This window comes from Chiloscyllium plagiosum, chromosome 4 (assembly GCF_004010195.1).
Source record: "Chiloscyllium plagiosum isolate BGI_BamShark_2017 chromosome 4, ASM401019v2, whole genome shotgun sequence".
NCBI lineage: Eukaryota > Metazoa > Chordata > Chondrichthyes > Orectolobiformes > Hemiscylliidae > Chiloscyllium > Chiloscyllium plagiosum.
The window spans coordinates 41,893,818-41,916,786 of NC_057713.1; the positions used below are offsets into that span (position 1 = coordinate 41,893,818).

Below are 22,969 nucleotides of genomic sequence, written 5' to 3' on the forward strand. Positions count from 1 at the left end.
ATTAATTCTATTTCTATAACTGAGGAAATTTGACTGCTCCTTCCAGTTTATCAAAATCATGAGTATATCAAAAAAGGATAATAACACACAATACACATGAGATTATTAGGATTGGGATAGCATAGTTACAACAGAAACATACCACAGGGAAGGACAGGACTGGCAGCTTAATGTTCCAGGGTGTAGATGCTACAGGAAGGATGGAAAAGGGAGTAAGAGAGAAGGAGGAGTGGTGTTTTGAAGTTATATGGGTGGAATGTAGAAATAAGGAAGGGATGATCACTTTATTGGGATTGTAATATAGGTCCCCTAATAATCAGCAGGAAATTGAGAAGTAAATTTGTAGGGAGATCTGCTATCTGTAAGAATAGTAGATTTGTAATAGTAGGGCATTTTAACTTTCCAAACAGACTGGATCTGCCACAATGTTAAGGGCTTGAATGGAGAGAAACTGTTAAATGCATAGAAGAAATTTTTCGAGGCCTCCAGTCTGTAAAGCAACCCTCTACCACCACCTTGATTTCCTTAATGACTCAGCTTGATCACATGATGTAACTCAGTATTAGATGCTCTATGACAGACCTACCCAAACTAGTTTTGCTAGCTTCCTGTCTTTTCGGTATATCAAATATTACTCCATATTTAGGTTCCAGTCGTGGTCAACTTGCAACTGTGTCTCTGTAATGGCTATTAGGTTTATACTTATTTATTTCCATCTGTGCTAACAATCCATCCATTGTGTCACAAATGTGGCATGCATTCAGTTACATACTTTAATTCTGTCTTTCTTTTGTCTCTAGTCTGATCCTTTCTGCTGATGTGCCTTATGTTTGCACACTCGTGTCACACTCTGGTAACCACTGCCTAAATTACTACACTGTTCTTCTACATAGTTTTCCTTTGATTTATCACAATACTTCTCACACGATCTCTTCCACCCCTATTCAATTTACAGCCTGATCTATTATCTTAGTTATACAATTCACAAGACACTGTTCCCAGCATGGTTCAGAAGAAACTAATCCCAAAGGCGCAAAACTCCTCTTCCTCAGTACATATAAACACTTAAATATACAAGTGACCACATAATGTTGTGAATACAGATATTTTTTTCAGAGGATATAATTTCCCTACGTTACAATTGAAATTCCACAGGAACTGCAGTTGATATTCAGTCACAAACCTGTGTCTGTTTTATAGTCAAGGAACTAGTTCTTGTAAAAATTCTTAAGACATTAGTTCAAGACATCAGTTACAGAAATCTGGAAGGAAACACCAAAGTTTCAACCAAACCAGACGTCGAAACTCCTTTTCCCCAGGTCGAGGCTATTTCATATTATATATAGTGTTTCCTGTTGCCAAGATAAAATATAACACTGCAAACAGCAAAAACTCCTGACAGTTCTAAAGCCAAGATGCTGTTTTATGGATGAAACTATGTGGCAATAAACTGAAATGGGTTGAACCGCACAAAGATTGTTCCAAATCACCCACTGAAGGCCTTTTTTTTAGATCAAGGCTTTCAGTAGTTAGCTCCATTTTGGTGATGGCAATTAGTAGTAGTAATGCTCATATCTCATAATTAAACAAAATAAAATTTAGTAAAAGATAAAAGCAAAGTACTATCAATGCTGAAAATCTGAAATAAAAATAGAAAACTCTGGAGAAACTCAGGACTGATAGTATTTGTGTAGACCGAGACAGTAAAGATTTCTAATCCAACATTATATTTCTTCAAAGCTGAAGAAAAGGTTGAAAACATGATGGATTTATACTGTAGAAATACGTGGGAGGAGCAAGAACAACAGAGGGCAAGGTCAAGAGGTGGTTAAAGGGCAAGAGAGACTGGAGCAAACACTGGAGAGTGAATGAAAGAAAGTGAAGGTGAATAAGATGAAAAAGACAAATGGAACTTTTCCAAGGTGAGCATTCATACAGATGTAGAAGTGAATTAAATGGTAATCTGATTAACTAGAAACACTGGAAATCTAAAATATCTCCTCCATGATGAGAGGAACAGTTAATCTTTAACTTAGTTAAAAACATACCAAGTCACATTACAGGAGTGTTACCAAACAAAGTCATGTTTGGACAAATAATCAAAAGTTTGGTCACAGTTAGGATGTAAGGTCCAACTCAAAGAAGGAAAGAGTATGAGGTTTATGTCAGCTGACAAGCTGAAGTTATCCTGAAGACTGCCTTCGTGCAGATGATGCAATATCAAATAAGTAGCATGAGGCCAGCTCAACAGCAGATAATTTTACAGAGTTTTTAAACTTTATGTGCATTGAGGGTTGACTTTCTCAAATTTACTCCAGTCTTGAAATTAGCATTTAACTTGATTTAATCTTAACCAGTGGTTTTGTTCACAATGCTCACGGATTGAACACAAGCTGCCCGCTGATGATAATTCAGCGGCACGGTGGCACAGTGGTTAGCACTGCTGCCTCACAGCGCCAGAGACCCGGGTTCAATTCCCGCCTCAGGCGACTGACTGTGTGGAGTTTGCACGTTCTCCCCGTGTCTGCGTGGGTTTCCTCCGGGTGCTCCGGTTTCCTCCCACAGTCCAAAGATGTGCAGGGTCAGGTGAATTGGCCATACTAAAAATTGCCCGTAGTGTTAGGTAAGGGGTAAATGTAGGGGTTTCGCTTCGGCGGGTCGGTGTGGACTTGTTGGGCCGAAGGGCCTGTTTCCACACTGTAATCTAATCTAATCTAATCTAATTGCAGTAAATCAGGTAACTGGTGACCTACTCAGCGCAAGCTGACTCGGGTGTCTGTAAATCTGCTGGTATTAATATTCCACATGTATTAATAATACACGAAACGTTTGCTAATGTGGAGTGAACAATACCTTAGAATCATACAATGGGCAAGAGGCTCTTCAGCCGCTTAAGTCTGTACTGCCAAATCTAGACTTTCTAGCATTAGGTTTGTAGTCTTGAATGTTATAACATCAACTGCTCATCCAAGTATTTTTAGTATATGAGATTACCCATTTAACTACCTTCTCCGGTAGTGCATTCCTGACCCTCAAGGTCTAGATGAAAAATTCTTTCCTCAATTCCCCTTTAAATTTCCACCTTTAAAGGGAAGAGCTGCTTTCTATTCATTCTGTCCATATCCCCCATAATCTTACACACCTCTATCAGATCCCATATCAACATTCTCTGCTCCAAAGAAAATAACACCAACTTATCCAACCTCTCTTCATCACAGATAATCTATGCCTCAACTAATAAAGGCAAGGGTCCTGTATGCCTTAAATAAGCTATTAACCTGCCCTGCCACCTTCAGGGATTGGTGGACAAACATCCCAAAATTCCTCTGTTTTTCGAGCTTCCTAGTGGCCTACCAATCATTGAGCACTACCTCGTTTTGTTATTGCTTCCGAAAAGCATCAACCCACACTTATCACAGGTAAATTCCTTCTCCCCATTTGACCGATTTGTATATATCCTCCTGTAACTCAAAATGTTCTTCCTCACTGTCAACCAACCAGCCAGTCTTCATGTTATCCCCAAATTTACTCATCTCCTCTCCACCTCACATTCTCATCCACATCATTTAGCTGTATCACAAACAATAAGGGACACAGCACTGATCCTTGTGGTATACCATTGGACTCCCGCCTCCAGTCACAAAACCAGCCTTCCACCATCACCCTCTAACTCCTGTCACTAAGCCAATTTTGGATTCCATGTCTCTTACCTTCTTTATCAGTCTCCCATGTGGTACTTTGTTAAAGGCCTTGCTGAAATCTACAGAAATTAGATCAACTCAACTATCCTCATCTACACATTTGGCTAACTTGAAAAATTCAACCAGATTTGGTAGTATGACATCTTTCTGACAAAGTTATGCTGACAATCCCTGAACAAACGTAAATGGAGGTAAATTCTCTCCTTCATAACTTTCATCAATAGTTTCATTACCACTGATATGGAATGACTTATGAGGAAAGATTGAACAAGCTAAACTTGTATCTGCTGGAGATTAGAACAATAGGAGATTACTTGACTGAAACATAAAATCCCAAAGGGTCTAAACAGGGAAACTAGATTACCCAGAGTGGGAGAGTCTAGAAATAGGGGTCTCTGTTTAAAAATCAGGGATAGCCCATTTACAGGAGATTAGGTAAAATGTTATTTCTCACAGGGGTTGAGTGCCTTTGGTTCTCTCCCTGTAAAGGCAATAGAAGCAGATTCCTTGAATATTTTCAAAGCAGAAGTTGACTGATTCTTATTAAGAAAAGAGTTGAAAGGTGATCAGAGTAAGCAGAAATGTGGACTTGAGGTTATTATCAGATCTGCCATGATCTTATAGAATGGTACAGCAGGATCAGGATGAATGCCCTATTGTTGTTAGTGCTTTGCATGTAAGGATGATGTGATTAAAATGATTACCCAGCATTTAGATTTTAAAAAGTGAAAGAAGTATACCGTGTTGGACACAGTTCAACTGCAGATGAGAAAAAATCTTGAACAGGAGCAAAAAGAAAAAGAGAAACGAGAAAGTCTGAATAAGAAAGAAAGCTGGAAGAAAAGAGCAAGAGAAGTGGAAAATAAATACTGGAATTGGCAAGAGAAGTGGAAGAAAATAAATGGAAATGTAAAAGCTTGAACTCCAGAGACAGAAATCTGACGATGTAACTTGGCGAAAGAGAAGTTTAAAGGAGAATAAGAGATAGCAGTTCAGAAAGTGATTATAATTCCACTGTAAACTTTTAATTAATTTAGAAAACATCTTTGGTTAGTGCCTAAATTTAGAGAAGGTGGTATTTCACCTCATTTGAAAAGATGTGGCCAAAAGATGAAGTGATCAAAAAGTGCAAAACTCAATACATAACAGTTTGTCCTTGAAGCTCATCAATTAAAGTTTAGGACTAAAAGAGAGTAACCTAATCAGATATTTGGAGATTATGCAAGAGAAAAAGAAATATTGTGGGATCAGTGGTTTGATCACTGGAGCTGGAGAAAATGTTGAGAATGTGAGGGAAAATCATGATTGTGGAAGAATTCGAAGTAATATTCTGGTAACCATTAAGACTTATTTAGATAAACACAAAGCACTGAAGATTCAAGAAGTGGTAGGATTACAAATATAAATTAGAAGCAAGTCATTCAGCTTCTCCAGGCTGCTCTATAATTTAATGAGATATGACTGATCTGTTTGTATACCACATATCCACATACCCCTCATGAGTTTAGATGCTTGTTAGGCAAGGGAATTCACACAAAATTATTCAATGGCACTGCCTTCTGAGGCAGTGTTCCAAAGTTGCATGAACCTCTAAGAGAAAAAAATTACTCCTCATCTGTGTCTGAAACATCTAAAGTGATACAATATTACAACAGGAAACATCCTTTCCACATATACTTCAATCAAATAGTTTCTCACTCTTCTAAACTCCAGTGGAAACACATGCACCATTCTCAACTTGTCGGATTAGATAGGTAGAATACATGAAAAAAAGAGATGACATGGAAATTCAGTTATGTGCCACTACATTTGAAAACTTAGTAAAATGAAGGAAGATATAAGAGAACGTTAAAACCATTCTTAATATAAATGCAAAAGGTGGATTTTGAGCTAAGACAGATGTTAAAAAAACAGCCTACTTGGAAAAGTTAATTGGAAACTAAATTAAAATTGACACTTGATAGTTTGTATAAAAAGACAAAGTGTAAATGGAGCTGAAAATGTGTTGCTGGAAAAGCGCAGCAGATCAGGCAGCATCCAGGGAACAGGAGAATCGACGTCTCGGGCATAAGCCCTTCTTCAGGAATGAGGAAAGTGTGTCCAGCAGGCTAAGATAAAAGGTAGGGAGGAGGGACTTGGGGGACCTAACCTGCAATCTTCTTCCTGACCTCTCCGCCCCCACCCCAGTCTGACCTATCACCCTCACCTTGACCTCTTTCCACCTATCGCATTTCTGACGCCCCTCCCCCCTACCTTTTATCTTAGCCTGCTGGACACACTTTCCTCATCCTGAAGAAAGGCTTATGCCTGAAACGTCGATTCTCCTGTTCCCTGGATGCTGCCTGACCTGCTGCGCTTTTCCAGCAACACATTTTCAGCTCTGATCTCCAGAATCTGCAGACCTCACTTTCTCCTCAAAGTGTAAATGGAGACTACTCAAATATGAGCTGATTAGCAATAGTTCATCAGGTAGCAATTCCAGTGTACTGTAACAAATTCATATGAGTAAACTAACAAAATTTCAGTGATAGCTAGTGTGTGAATTAGGAAACCACAGGCTAAAATATTAAAACATTTTTATTGGCAACGCGCTAATTAAATCTACATCTTTAATTCTGATACCAGCTATTGGCAAAAAAAGTGGTCAGGTCTGAATAGATTGTGAGTCAGACCACCACTTATAAACAGAATTAGGCATCAGCACTTTTTAAAAATACTCTGATGTTCTAGCAAGATTTACTGAGATGAGTTTTAAGAAAATTATAGCAAAAATGATGGTGGGAAAAAATATTTCAATGTCTTTCAAGATGTGGATTACTCAGTTTTGAACAGTGATTTGATCGTATATCACAGTCAAAGAAATAATGAATAGTTTGGGAATAAGACAATTTACATCTTCATCTCATCATTAACAATCACACGAGACACCATTTTAAAGATGATGTCAAAGTTTAAAACCATGATAAGAATCCAGTGTTAGGAATGTCATTATGATGGAGATAAAATAGTTCCCTTGTAACTGTTTGCCATTAGTGATGCCTCCATACATCTACAGGATTCAGTCCTTTAAATATAATGTATGAGAATGAGGTGAGAGGATGCTCTTAATTAATTAAAAAATGCATTGAGGGCACTGCTGCCTCACAGCGCTAGGGACCCAGGTTCGATTCCAGCCTCAGGACATTCTCCCAGTGTGTGTGTGTGTTTGTGTGTGTGTGTGTGTGTGTGTGTTTCCCCGGGGTGCTCTGGTTTCCTCCCACAATCCAAACATGTGCAGGTCAGGTAAATTGGCCATGCTAAATTGCCCATATAGTGTTAGGTGCATTAGTCAGGGGCAAATAGTGGGTAGAAGAATGGGTCTGGGTGAGTAACTCTTCAGAGGGTTGGTGTGGACTTGCTGGGCCGAAGGGCCCATTTTCATACTGTGGGGAATCTAATCTAAACCAAAGCTTAGAGACTACTTCTGACCACTGCGTCAAATATATGAGAAAAATTAACTAAAGTATGTGAGTTGCCCAAAAGCATAACAACGTCATTGAAACAATGAAAGCTTACACAGAAATAAAATGCCAGAACTGTTGAAAGTAAGGTTCTTTGGACCTTATCAAATCAAAAAGAAACCCAGTTACGTGAATTATGTAGCAGGTATTCCAACAGCAGAAGAAAATTCAGGGAGATTTTCCAGTCAATATGGTAAAAATACACAATGAAAGTGGGGATAGTAAGGAGTGGTATGTGCTTAAGGTGGTGAAAGCAGTAGGAAGGGAAATAAAAATCAGAGTGATTTGATATGGAATCATCAACTGAAAAATTCTAAAGGGTGACTTTCCAGTATTAAATTGGATGATTTGGATAATCTCAGAATCAGGTGCGTTAAGGCACAGGAGGAGGCCATTTGGCCAATCATGCCTATACTGGCTTTTCAAATGAGTATCATAATCTAATGACAACCTCCTGCTTTTTCCCCATATACTTGCATATTATTTATCCAAAATGCAGTCCAGTGTCCTTGAATTTCTCAACTGAACCTGCCTCCAACACTGTACTAGACAGTGCAATTTATTTCCGAATGACATGCTGTGTGGAAAATGCTGTTCCTCGCATCTCATTTGTTCCTTATGAAGATCACTTTAAATATATGCCCTTGTGATCTTGTTGCTTTTACGAAGGGGAAAAGTTTCTCCCTAACTACTTTATCCATCTACTTATGATTTTGAAAACCTGAGATCCATACGCAGTAACAACTTACTGACCCTTTTTGGTGTTGCCCCCAATGCCAGTATATCTTCTGTTGGATGACAGAACCAAAACTGTTCATAGTATTTTAGGTCTGATCTAATTAGTGCTTTGTAAAAGTTTGAGGAATTTAATAGAATTACATAATTGGTAGAGTCATGGAGGCCATTCAGGTCCATTGTGCCTGCACTAGCTCTATTACCTCGTACCAATCTGCTGCCTTTTTCCCATATCCCTGCATACCAATTCACTCTTGAAAGACTGAAGTAAACTTGGCCCCACTGCATTTCCTGACACTGCATTCCACATTCTAATGCCTCACTGTGTGAGGATGTTTTTCCTCATATCACCCTTACTTTATTTTCACATCACTTTGAATCTATTGCCTCTTGTTGTTGTTTCTCTTACAAGCTGTAACAGCTTCACCCAAACCATTCTGTCCAGCCCACTCATGATTTTGAAAATGTCAGATTTTCTCTCAACCTTCTTTTGTCAACCCCAGCACTGATCCCTGTCGCACGCTACTACCAAAGATTGACATCCTGAAAATGCTCCCCTTATCCCAATTCTGTCTTCTAACAGCCAATCCTCTATCCATGCTAATATACTAACACAATACTATGGGTTCCTATCTTACTAAGTAGCCTTGTGTAGTACTTTATGGAACACCTTTTAAAGAACCTAACATATTTCATCCACCTTTATCTAGCCTGCTTGTTACCTCCTCAAAGTAGTCTAATAAGTTTACATATTCCCATAACACCTGACATCCTTTAACATTACTGACTAACATATTCCCAATAACAGATGTTGAGCTATCTGCTGTACAGTTACCTGTCTGCAATCTTTTTTAAAAAGGACATTACTTTAGCAGTTTTCCAACTGTCAATTATTTTCCCAGAATCTCAGGATTCTGAGAAGGTTACTATTAGTGCATTCACTATCTCTCAGAACTACTTCTATTAACATCCTGGGATGGAACCCATCAGGTCCAGGTGATTTATCAGCATTCAGCCACATTAGTAGCCCTAATATTTTTTTCTCTAGATAGCTATTATATTTATTTTATCCCCATACTTTGTCCCTTCGATGTTACATTTTTGGAATACCATTAGTACCTTCTACCATTAAGATCAATGAAGTACTTATTCAATTCTTCTGCCATTTACTGGTGCCCCATTCTAATTATCCAGTCCCATTTTCTAGAGGGCCTATGTTCACCTTGGCTTCTCTCTTCCTTTTTATATGTTTAAAGAAGCTCCGACTACCCCTTCTTATGTTACATACTAGCTTTGTATTCTCCATTTTGTTTCTGCTCTTTTTCAAACTTTCCCAATCTGCTGGAATAGGAGACGGCCAAGCCATCTTCAAAGGAAACTGTGCATTCTCAAGAAACACTACATACTAGCCACACGTTTCACAATACAAAAATGGACACACAGGTGGGGTCTCGAAAGAAAGATAGTTATTTGTCAGAGTTAGTGACAGCTGTGAAAATTCCCTATAGGAGAATACAAGATGTCCTCGGTTTGAACAGCTTGACATAGATGCAGAGTCTCAGGGTCACCCATGAAGGGTACAATCATGAAGCAACTGCAGAAGAGTAACCCACTCAGACCCATTCTCCTACCCTATATTTACCCCTGACGAATGCACCTAACAGTATAGATAATTTATCATGGCCAACTAACCTGACCTGCGCATCTTTGGATTGTGGGACGAAACTGGAGCACCCGGAGGAAATTGATTTCTATCATTTTCTTAGTTACATACAGTCCATTTCTGACTCTTCCCTTCCTTAACTGTTTCCAACTCTAGTGAATTTTTCCAGTATTTTCAGTTTGTATTTCAGATTTCCAGCATCCATATTTTTAATCTCTCAGATTTTGTATGTTCTAATCAAATCATCTCTTCCCTAAATTTCTTACATAACTTGCTTAATTGGATGAGGGGCAATGACACTGGGTTGACATCAGACCAAACTGAAGTGGAAGACTGGCAAGAAACTTTATAATGAAAATTGAAGAATGGGGCTTTATACATTGACAGACAGAACAGAAACAAGGAACTATGATAAATGTTTACTTGACACTAGTTAGGCTTCAACTGATGTATTTTTTTCCCCTCAAGTCCAATACTGGGCACCATACTTAAGGAAAGAAATAAAGTCTTTCTGCACTCTTTCTAAAGGCTTCACAAAATTGCTTCCTGCAATGAGAGACAGGAGAGGCTGCTTCCTGGGATTCAATTGGAGAAACAGAAGCCAGAGAAGATTGAAAGCTTCGATAAAGACGTTCAAAACGGTGATGCATTGCTAAAGAGCTGATAGAGAGAAATTGCTGATTAACAGAAGGGCAAAAAAAAAACAGAGGCTATAAACCAACATAGTGGAAAAAAACATGCAGTGTGAAGTTAAGATCTGGAATACATTGTTCGAGAATGTAGCACAGCTATATTCAACTGTTGCATGCAGGAGAAAATTCAATAAGCAGCTAAACTGAACAAAAATTTCAGGATGACATGGAAAGGGGAAAGGAACTGAATGAGTTAAATAGAACTTGCAAGATGCTGTACTTAATAGAATGAATGGTCACTGTGTGATGGAATCATGAAATGGTTACATGATAATTATTTTAACTAAGAAATATTTTAAACTCTATAGAAAGCAAACACAATGTAGCAGGTCCTAAACAGCAATCCATCATAATCATCTTTATTGCAAGAATTCAATGTAATTCAGAGAGGGTGAAATATGCCTTTTATATTGGTAAAGGTTACTGTCAGGACCCAGTGTAAGGAGACAAAGTTATGCTTTCAAAGCCCAAATAACCACAAATTACTTAATTTATCCATATCGGTCTAGTCACACTGCACCACTCACGTAGTGTTTTTTCAGGCACAAAAATATAACCACTGTACATAAAGGATACAACTATTTGTCGGTCAGAAGGATTCCTCTGGCGCATTCGCTCCACATGGGCAATTTGCTTTGATTCACGTCTTATAGCACCTGAAGCAACTTTGAGGTCTTCCTGAGAAAATAAAATATTAAATATTATGCAAGTTGACAATAGTAAGAGATTATGTATGTTTACCACCAAACCACGTGACTGTATGTAAATTAAGCACAAAATTAAAGTTGGTAGGTACAGCTACAGTTTCTAAAAAAGGTAATAGGAGCTCAGCTTTTCTTTTCTACACTGAGCTTAACTGACAATAGCCCATACAAACAGCTATTATAAAATCATAGACTGTAATTTATATTTATGTGCAGCTTTAACATTGAACCACCATTAAATGGCACTTCATGGAAATACTAGGGGAAAAAAGGACACAGTCAAATGAAACATTAGAGTCAAAAACTTATTCAAATGTATAAGAAGGATCTTAATTTTTTTTTAAAAAGTGGGGTTTAGCAAGGAAACTTCACATTAAGTTATTATTGGTAGACAATTAAATGTCTAATAAGAGATTCCACCAATATCCTCACCCTAAACAATGGAGAACCCAGCTCATCAGTACAAAAGATAAGGCTGAAACATTTGCATCCATCTTCAGCCAGAAATGCTGAGTGGGTGATCCATCTCAGTATCCTCCAGAATTTCCCCAGCATCACAGATACCAATCTTCAACCACTCCATGTGATATAAAGAAATGGCTGAAGGCACAAAATACTGTGAAGGCTCTATTCCTGGCAACAGTATTGAAGACCTTTGACCTAGAAATAATAACTTTATACAGATAACATCTACCCAACAACATGGAAAATTGTCAAGATATGGTCCTGCCACTTAAGGGTTGGACAACCTGACATGGCAATTGATCACACTACCCACCAAAGTGATGTAGGAGTTTGTCAATAGTGCTATCAAAATCACAGATGTAGGTTAATCGACCCATTGAATTTGCTCCCCTAAACAATTAGATCATGACTGTCTCATAATCATGTTAATTAAGGTTCTCATCAGTTCAGTACTAAAAGATGACCATTGTTCCTGAAGAAGGGCTAATGCCCGAAATGTCGATTCTCCTGTTCCCTAGATGCTGCCTGACCTGCTGCGCTTTTCCAGCAACACATTTCCATCTCTGATCTCCAGCATCTGCAGACCTCACTTTCTCCTCATTGTTCAAAATAGCAAGCATAAGGGAACAGTAATCCAGAACCTTAATCTAATGTTCTGGAAATATTGGTTCAAATTCCACTATGGTGGACAGTGAAATTTGAATTCAAATTTTAAAATTCTAGAATAAAAAAAACTGTCCTAATGGTGACTGTATAACATGTTTCCAATGATGGATGTTAAGCTAACTGGCCTACAGTTACATTTTTTGACTCCTTCTCTTAAATAAATGTCTGACATTGGCAATTTTCTAATCCTCTTAGATCTTTCCATAATTTAAGGATTTCTGGAAGATTATAATTAGTGCATCTGCTACCTCTGCACCTACATCTTTTAAATTCTAGGATGCATCGCAAGTGTACGTACAAAGGAATACCCTGTTCCCTTACATTCAGATTGGATCCTCTAAGTTCCTGGCCTCATTACAACCTTTGTGCACACGAATAGAAAAGCTGAACTCCAGAGGTGAGGCGAGCGTAACTGCATTTGACATCAAAGCAGTATCTGCTCATTTCAGTCAAAAGACATCACTGCAGTTGTTCCTCAAGATCGTGGCCTCGGCTCTACCTTCTTCAGCTACTCCATCAATGAATTCTGTCCGTCGTAAGGTCAGAAATGAGTTTGTTCAAAGATGTTTTACAAGGTTCAGTAATATTCAATCAATTCTAAAATATTAAAGCAAAGCATTTAAACTGATATGCAGCAAGATCTGCACAATATCCAGGCTTGGGCTGATAAGTAGAAAGTACCATTCACAGCTCACAAATGCCAGGCAATGGCCATCTCAAACAAGAAATCTAACTATTGCACCTTGACATTTAAGGGCTTTGGTATTATTGAATCTATCAATATGCTCTCTGCTTTCTTGGAAGTGTGCAGCTTCAACAATACTCGAGAAAGACAACACTATCCCAGACAAAGCTGCTCACTTAATTGATATCCCATCCACCAACTTAAATATTCAATCCTTTCCACAGTCATAGTAGTGACAGGGTGTGAACCATGTTCAAGACACACTGCTGAAATTGACCAAGGTTCCTCCAGCAGCACCTTCCAAAACTGCAGCCTCTTTAAATTAGAAGGTCAAGGGCATTAAATGCATGGGAAAAGGACCACCTGCAAGCTCTTCTCTAAGCCACTCACCATCCTGCCTTTGAACTACATCACTATACTTTTACTATCACTGGGAAAAATCCTGGAACTTCCTTCAGAACAGCAGTGTTGTGAAAATTTCTAAACTCAAAGGACTGTAGTGGTTCAAGCAGGCAGCTCGCAACCACAGTCGCCACAACATTTGGGCATGGACAGTAAATACTGGCCTGGCAAATGCTGCCTAGGTTCTGTTCAGAAAATATATTGAAGGGAGTAAACCAATCTTAATTTCCTCAATCAAACAAGCCTCAGTTCAGGCCTCCAGATCACATTATGAGAAATACCCCCACATTAGAAAGTAGGATCTGATGCAAACAATCCAATAATAATAAAGTACCTGATCTACTGGGTACTCCCAGGCAGTTCCCATCATATGGTCACATTGTTATCAATTTTTGTACAAAACTAAAGCAGGTATCAGAAAATCAAGCTTCCTAAAATTTCACAGTATATTGAAAGGGTCAAAATATATGGTCAACAAAGTAATGTCAGAGCTCCATCTAGCAGCAGAATCAAGTAATGGAATAACGTAATTATCGTATTAAGGTTGAATGCTACTACAGCCAAAAAAATGCTCACAGCTCTCAACAAGGATAAAAATGGAAAAACAAAATTATTCATCCAGTCCATGAAATCATGTCACAAGGCTAAAGTTAAATGACTCCACAACATGAACATATTTCAACAGCTGATTTGCAAACATTTCAAATGAGAACACTGCTACATTTTTTGACCAGTCCAGATAAGGATTCTGTGATTCTCTAAAGTGAGGAAACAAGTCCTTCAGCCCAACAAGTCCATACCGATCCATTCTCTATCCTATTATCCTATAGTTACCTCTGACTAATGCACCTAACCTACACATCCCTGAACACTATAGGCAATTTAGCATGGCCAATTCACTTAACCTGCACATCTTTGGATTGTGTGAGAAAACATGAGTACTCACAGGGAGAATGTGCAAACTCCACATAGTCGCCCAAATTGGAGTCAAACTCGTGTCCCTGGCGCTGAGAGGCAGCAGTGCTAACCACTTATCAACATAGGCTGGAACTGCCATAGTGTTAAGGGCTTAGATGGGGTGGAATTTGTTAAGTGTGTTCAGGAAAGTTTCCTTAAGCAGTATATAGAGCGTCCTACTCGGGAAGGGCAAAACTCGACCTACTTTTGGGAAATAGGGCAGGACAGGTGACTGAGGTGCCAGTCGAGTAGAACTCTGGGACCAGTGACCATAATTGTATTATTTTTTAAATAGTTTTGGAGAACAAAAAACCGGCCCACAGGTTGAAATTCTGAATTGGGGCAAGATGAATTCTGATGCAATTAGACAGGAGCTGGCAGAAGTTGACTGGTGTAGTTTGCTTGCAGACAAAGGGACCCCCAGCATGTGGGAGGTCTTTAAAAGTGTGATAGCTAGAGTTCAAGGTCTACATGTTCCTGTGAGGGTGATGGGCAACATTGGCGGAAGTAGGGAACCCTGGATGACAAGTGATTAAGGTTTTGACCAGAAAAAAGGAGACACTGCTCAGATACAGGCTGCTGAGATCAAGGCAATCCCTGGTGGTATATAGGATAAACAGGAGTTTACTGAAGAAAATCAGGATGGCGAAAACGAGGCACGAGATAGCTTTGACTGCGAAAATTAGGGTGAATTCAAAGAGATTCTTTAAATAAATATGTTAAAAGAAAAATAACTAGAGAGAGAATAGAACCCAAGCACCAAAGTAGACATGTATTTGTGGAATTGCAGGAGATGGGTGAGGACCTCAATGAATATTTCTTCTGTGTTTACCATGGAGAAAGATAAGACTTGGGAAGTTAGTGGTGATACCTTGGGGACAGTCCATATCACAGTAGAGAAAGCATTGGATGTATTAGAATGCATGAAGATGGATAAATTTCCTGGTCCTGACCAGATATACCCAAGATCCCTGCAAGAGGCTAGAGAAGAAGAAATTTCAGGTGACATCACGGAAGACTGGAGAGTATGAATGTTGTGCCCTTCTTCAAGGAGGACTGCAAAACAAAAACCTGGGAACTATCAACCAGTATGCGTAACATTCTGAGGGAGAAGATATACGTACATTTGGAAAGACTGGGTTTGATTAGGATTAGTCAGCATGGTTTTGTGAATGGGAGGTCATGCGTCACAAATTTGTTCGTTGATGAAGTTACCAGGAAAGTTGATGAAAGAAGGGTGGTTGATGTAGTCTATATGGATTTCAGTAAGGCCTTTGATAAGGTTCCATATGGTAGGATGCTCTGGAAGGTTAGATGACAATGGAATTCAGGGCAAGCTGGCAAACTGGATACAAAATTGGCTCGATAGTAGGAAGCAGAAGATAATAGTGGAAGAATGCTTGCTGGACTGGAGGCCTGTGACTAATGGAGTGCCTCAGGCGTCGGTGCTGGGCCCATTGCTGTTTGTTATTTTTAATCAATGATTTAATGAGAAAGTACAAGGCACAATTAGTAAGTGTGCAGATGATGCTAAAATAGGCGATAATGTGGATAGTGAGGAAGATTTCAGAAACTGCATCAGGATCTTGAACAGCTGAACTGAAATTCTATTCTCCAAACTTCAAGTTGATAATGAAAGAATAATTAGGAAGCAATAGGTTTCAGAAATTGCATTAGGATCTTTATCAGATCTCCTTCCTGTAGCTCTGGCAGCCACAATGCTTCTAATAAATATTCAAACCAGTTCAAAAGCAGTGCAAACTTTGGTTTCCTTTTGTTCCCTCCCACCCCCTCAATATCTCTTGGCACCAACCTGCCTCTGAGGCCCATGAATATTCAACCATCTGCCATCTATTTGACCATAATGCCTCTCCAGTGTTGAAATGTCTATCAAGTACTTTGAAAGCAGTCACCTGTAATTAATTTCCAGGCTTGACCTTAGAAATAAACATACATCAGTTTGTTCTTAAAACAAAAACATACAGGCTGCTGCTCCCAGTCCAAAGATCACCTTCGGCTCTCAGTCACAGTTCCAAATCAAAAATGATAAAAATAAATATCATGAAGATCTGAACGACACTGAATTCCTCCACCAACCCTTTCATCTACCAATTCCTCAGGTCATGAATGTGATGAAATACTCTTCATTTGCCATAACTAGCATCACATGCAGCTCCAGCACCACTAAGAACCTCAATACATCAAAGTCAAAGCAGTCTGTACAGGAGCAGCAGTGTTTTCCATCTACAAGATATTCTGCAGCAATTTACCAAGGCTTCTTAGACAGCATCCTCCAAACCTGTGACCTCTATCAGCTAAAAGGACAATGGCAGCAGATATGTGGGAGCATCATCACATGCAAGGCCTTCCCCACTGTCAAAGCCACACACCAATTGGATTGGAACCATATCACCATTCCTTTACTATAATTATGTCAAAATCCTGGATCTTGCTTCTATAAAGAACTGTTCACTACTTACTGCATTTTTGGTTGTGGACTAAAAAGGAAAAAGGATTACTTAAAACTAAAAATTATGGTCAAACGTTGTGGAAGGAATTGCTGCATTTTAAAAACAAGTTACTGAACTCATTTTCTGTGGTGTTTACAATGCTGCTTTATTCAAGCAGTAGGGTGAAAATTTTGGACAGACTGAAATTTAGCTGGCAACGTCAACTCTCCCGCTCCTCGGATGTTGCCTAACCTGCTCTGCCTTTCTAGTACCACACTTTTCAAAACAGATTGGTTTGTGCAAAAGAACATGGATGCCAATGGTCATCAACCTGATAAGAACTCAAATTGGTTACTGGGTAGGTGAACAGCGCAAGGTATGAAAGACACAAACAGAAGCCTTCAGCCTGCTGAAAAGGCAGTTTGTGTACCCATATCTCTGCAATAATATGCCCAAAGCAGTTTATTTTCTCCCATTAGTTGCTGCAAGCTGTTACTTTTAAACAGCAACTAAGAGACTTTGTAGTTAATGTATCAATTGCTCGGTGTCTCCTACAAAGGAGTGAAAGCACCTAGAGAAAGGACACTGAAGAACAAAATTCTGGCAAGCAAAAGGCACATCTCAACTAACCCTGCAGACTGGCGTGATTAAACCGTCTCCCCCAGATTTTTTTATATTCATCCATAAAAATCAACATTATTTTGTCTGTCTTGTATTCCAAGTTTTAGAAAGGGGTTAAACATTTTAATGAGAAAGCTGTACGTTGATAGTTCACAGCTGTTTAGTTGTGGTCAGAATCTATTTAGAATAAGTAGCAGTTCTTAAGGAACTTGGTCAGTGTTTTTCATTAACTTGACTCCAACAAAGAGGAAAAATCAGAGATTTTGAGTGCTTTGATTCAATTAACTTTCGTAGCAATCTGAGAAGCAATGGGAAAGTTGCCTGATCTCCCCCCCCAAGTGCGTATATCACTTTGTAACAACACTGGCTTAACTTACATCAGATGGTCTACAGAAGTTCAAACAAATGCTCACCACCACCCTCTGCAGGGCAATTAGGAATGGGCCATAAGACCAAAAGAAATAGGAACATACGTAGGCTTTTTGGTACCTCAAGCCTGCTCCACCATTCAATTAGTTCACAGCTGATCTGACATTCCTCACATTCACTTTCCTGCCCTTTCCCCATTACCCTCAATTCCCCTATTGATCAAGAATCTATCTCAGCCTAAAATATACAAGGACTTTTCCCCTACAGCTCTCTGGGCCATGATATTCCAAAGATTTACAACCCTCTGAGAAAAGAAACTCATCTCAGTCTCAGAATTAAGGGTTGCTAATTTAAGACTATGTCCTCTGGTTCTACACTCTCCCATGAGGGAGAAACATCATTTCAGCATTTACTCTGTCAAGCCCCTTAAGAATCCTATATGTACTAATGAGGTCACCTCTTGTTTTTAAATTCCAATGAATCCCAGTTTGTTTTTTTTAAAAAATAAATATATTTATTAGCAAATTTTTAACTTTGCAAACATAAAGTTATTGAAAAATGCAATCAATAACAAATATCAGTGAGAAGCAAAGTCTTCTTCTGGATGAAATCCCTAACCTGCAAAAAAAAAAGGAAAATATCTCTGCTGGGCAACCCGTATTTGCGGCTCAGTTGCTTAAAAGACATCACAACCTCTCCCTCAAAACAAGTCTCCCAAACTAGAAACTCCTCACGCAGCCCATAGTTTGAACCCTGAGTCTATCATCCCTGGTCAGAACCCTGGCATGCCAACTATAGCTGTAAGTGGCGAAGTCTTGGATAAGCAACCCTCACTCTGATGCACTGCCCTCCATGCCTTGACTGTACTAATGATAATGGAGTTCCAGCAATGGTTCATAACTGTCCTCATCTTACCCATGAACAGGTTAACAAGAGGGCACTTTGCCTGGAAGGCCTCGATATCCAGCCATATTGAGTTCGGATCGTTACCTACACAATCACAGACAAAGGACAGCAGGGAACTCAAATGATACCTCCTGATGTCTGGGAAATCAACTCCTCCCCCTCCATGAGTCAACTGCAATTTAGTAAGTTTGATGAGGGGCTGCCCACGATGCCAGACAAAGGAACCAAACCATCGGATAAGCTTCCACAGCGTTGACCTGCGAAACATTATAGGGAGCATACGCATGGGATAAAGCAAGCGAGGAAGAACATTCATCTTAATGAGAGATATTCAACCCAGCAATGAAATTGGAAGAGCCTCCCATCTCTGGAGAACCCGCTTAATATTGTCGAGCAAGTGAGCAAAGTTAGTCCGAAATAACAGATCAAACTTGGGGGTAATAAAAATGCTGAGGTATCGGAACCTTGCCGGTGACCACTTAAAAGGGAGAGCTACCTTCAACTTCTGGCACATCCTTGAGGTTCCCCAAAGGCATAGCCTCCAATTTTGCAAAGTTAATCTTATATCCTGAAATAGCCCCAAATGAATTGATACATTGTATCAAATGGGGTACAGAGGTCATTGGGCTTGATAAAAACAGAAGGACATCATCTGCATACAGTGTAATCTTGTGTGCCCTCTATCCCACTTCCGGAACAGATATGTGGACGTTCTGACGAATAGCCTTTGCCAGCAGATCTATCACCAACATAAACAACAATGGTGAGAGGAGGCAGCCTTGCCGACTACCCCTACCAATGCTAAGATTCCCAGACTTCACCCCGTTGGTGATGACTGCAGCCAGAGGGTGGCGATATAAAACCTCCACCCACCTAGCAAAGACTGCACCCAACCCAAACTGTTCTAAGTCATAAAAAAGATACGGCCATTCCACCCGGTCAAATGCTTTCTCTGTATTTAAGGAAATCACCAACCCCAAATCGATCACTGTTGACAAACTTTGACCATATTCAACAACCTTCTAATATTATTAGAGGACCTACGACCCCTTATAAGGCCTATCTGAACCTCTTTAACAATATAGGGCAACACCTTTTCCAATCTCAGCGCCAGGATCTTAGACAGAATCTTGATATCTGAATTTAATAGAGATGGGCCTGTATGAGGCACAATCCTCAGGAACCTTCCCCTTCTTAAGAAAGGAAATATTAGCTTCTCTCAAAAATGGTGATAGGCATTCATGTATATAGAGTAATTGTACATCTCCAACATCGGGGAGAAAGAAAACGCCATCCCATTCTCCCAATTCCTTCGACTCCGCTGCATCTGCTCCCAGGAGGACCAGTTCCAAAAACGTACAACCCAGATGGCCTCCATCTTCAAGGACCGCAATTTCCCCCTCGACGTGGTCGACGATGCCCTCCACCGCATCTCTTCCACTTCCCGCTCCTCCGCCCTTGAGCCCGCCTCTCCAACCGCCACCAGGACAGAACCCCACTGGTCCTCACCTACCACCCCACCAATCTCCATGTACAGCGCATCATCCGCCGTCATTTCCGCCACCTCCAAACGGACCCCACCACCAAGGATATATTTCCCTCCCCTCCCCTATCAGCATTCCGTAAAGACCACTCCACATCATCTACTGCATCCGCTGCAGCCGGTGTGGCCTCCTCTATATTGGGGAGACAGGCCGCCTACTTGCGGAGTGTTTCAGAGAACACCTCTGGGACACCCGGACCAACCAACCCAACCACCCTGTGGCTCAACACTTCAACTCCCCCTCCCACTCCACCAAGGATATGCAGGTCTTTGGACTCCTCCATCGCCAGACCACAACAACACGACAGCTGGAGGAAGAACGCCTCATCTTCCGCCTAGGAACCCTCAAACCACAAGGGATGAACTCGGATTTCACCAGTTTCCTCATTCCCCCTCCCCGCACCTTGTCTCAGTCAAATCCATCGAATTCAGCACCGCCTTCCTATACTGCAATCTTCTTCCTGACCTCTCCGCCCCCACCCCAGTCTGATCTATCACCCTCACCTTGACCTCTTTCCACCTATCGCATTTCCGACGCCCCTCCCCCAAGTCCCTCCTCCCTACCTTTTATCTTAGCCTGCTGGACAAACTTTCCTCATTCCTGAAGAAGGGCTTATGCCCGAAACGTCGATTCTCCTGTTCCCTGGATGCTGCCTGACCTTCTGCGCTTTTCCAGCAACACATTTTCAGCTCTCATCTCCAACATCGGCCCTGACAGAATCCCTATAAACTCCTTATAAAACTCACCTGGGAGACCATCATCAGGGCCAGGCGCTTTCGCACTCTGAAGTTGCCTAGCTGCCTCCTGTATTTCCTGAACTGTCAAGGGGGCATTAAGGAAAGAGGCAAGTTCCAAGGTTACCCCTGGGAGGTCCAGGTTCTTAATAAAGGCCTCCATTTTAGCCCTCCTGTCCTTGCAACCTTTAGACCGATAAAATTCAGAGTAAAAACTCCGAAAAGTCTCATTAATCTTCTTCTCATCATATGCAAGGACCCCGGTGGTGTCTCTGATTGCAGTAATGGATTGGGGAGCATGCTTCCCTGGCCTATCCCCATACTTGAACAGCCTTTGTCTGGTGAAAACAAGTTCTTTCTTTGCGTTTTGTGTCAGTATTGAATTCAAGGCAGCCCGGAGGGCCGTGATCCATTGTAGCTTTGTCACCAAAGGTCGCGCAAAATGCACCGCCTCTGTGGCTTTCAACCGCGTCTCAAGTAGACGTGGCTGTTCCTCCTCCTGTCAGTTCCGGCTAGCCGAATAGGAAACAGGTAATCCCCTAGCGAAGGCCTTAGCGGTCTCCTATAGCATAGATGGACTACTAGCCGTGCCTGAGTTAATTGTCAAGAATTCCTGAAACTCCTTCAAAAAGTATTTCACAAATTTGAAATCCTTAAGGAGAAAAGGATCCAAACGCCAGTGCCGCAAACCTAGCCCCTCACTCTTGGCCTTAACTTCTAAATATACTGTCACATGATCAAGCTATTTTCCCAATTTTACAACCCATAATTGAATCCAGAAGGGCCAAGGGAGCCAGGAAGAGATCAATTCACGTGTGACATTTATGTGGGTTTGAAGAAAAGGTGAAATCCCTGCCAGTAGGGTGAAGACATCTCCAAATACCCACCAGCCCCAATTCCTTGCATGAATCAGCCACCTGCTTGGCTTGCGAAGAAATAATTGGGGGCCCACTAGGCCTCCTGTCCACTGTCGAATCCAAGAGACAATTAAAATCCCCCCTTCCCCCCGGCATAATAATGTGCCATGTTCCAAAGGTACTCAGCTTCGAGAAAGCATTAATCAAAAATTTGAGGAGATGCTCCAGAGGACAGTAGACATTTAAAATGCCATATTCCTCTCCACGTATCAGGGCTTAAAGTGTCACAAACCATCCCTGCTCATCTTTCACCTGCTCTAATAATTTGAACGGAAGATTATTCTGGATAAGTACTGCCACTCCCCTACTTTTAGTAGTAAAGAATACCCGGTCATAAGCCCCCTGTTGTAACTTCAGGTGTTCGACATCTTCAAGATGGGTTTCCTGCAACAAAACGATATCAACCCTTTCCCTCTTAAGGCTAGAAAGCACTTCATTCACCAGTTAAAAGGAATGACTTCCCTTGATGTTCCAGGAGCACCATTTAATAAGATACTTAGCCATGTCGCCTCTCAGAGACCCTTGAACCCTGCTTACAAAGCACCAAGCACAATAAAGACTCAAGAGTTGTGTGTACAAAAACTACTCTATCATAACTACAAACAACTATTACTACCAAAACAACTACAAAGAAAACTAACTCTAAAACCTTGAATGGAAGACTCTTCACCCTGCCCATAGGGGGGCACTCACCCTACCTATCCCCTCCTTCAGAGCTCCTTCAAACCCAGACTGTGTCCCAGCCTTAGGCCAGAAAAAAAAAATCCTTAAATCAACAGAAGAAAAGATAGTAATGATGAGCACTCCACCCATCCCTGGCTTCAAACAAAAAAGGGGGAGACAACTAAGAACATGTACAAAATTTTCCATTATAAAATCCAGTTATATAGAAAAAAGGAACAACTTATTCCAAGTTTTATTTCTCCCCTTTTCCAAAAAAAATTATTAGGGAGAAAGAAAGGAATAAAAAGAAAGGAAGGGAAAACATGAGGAAAGAAGGAAAAGAGGATGAACATTAACCGTATTCTTCAGGCTAGTCCGTCCATTTTAAAGTGTCTACAAAGTTTTTAGCTTTATCCACTGAGTCAAATGTACAAACTTGAGTCCTCGTGGCTGAAATGGAGCACTGCGGGGTATCTCACGGAGTACTGGATGCCTCTTTCGAATTAAAACTGCTGAGAAATCCTGGAAAAACATGATTTTTGACCCCTTGTACAGCAGTGCTTGTGGAGGTTTCTATGACTTTTTTCTTGTCCTT

At 40.5% G+C, this 22,969-nt stretch overlaps 1 protein-coding gene across 1 annotated transcript in view; it reads right to left on the reverse strand.

The window, feature by feature from the left end:
• Positions 1 to 22,969, reverse strand: part of cibar1 (CBY1 interacting BAR domain containing 1) — a 76,558-nt gene that overhangs the window by 31,987 nt on the left and 21,602 nt on the right. The window contains exons 4-5 of the mRNA XM_043688077.1: positions 10,868 to 10,969; positions 1,184 to 1,189 (exon numbers count right to left, since the gene is read on the reverse strand). Coding sequence (XP_043544012.1) covers positions 1,184 to 1,189; positions 10,868 to 10,969 — 108 coding nt within the window. The remainder of the gene's footprint in view (positions 1 to 1,183; positions 1,190 to 10,867; positions 10,970 to 22,969) is intronic.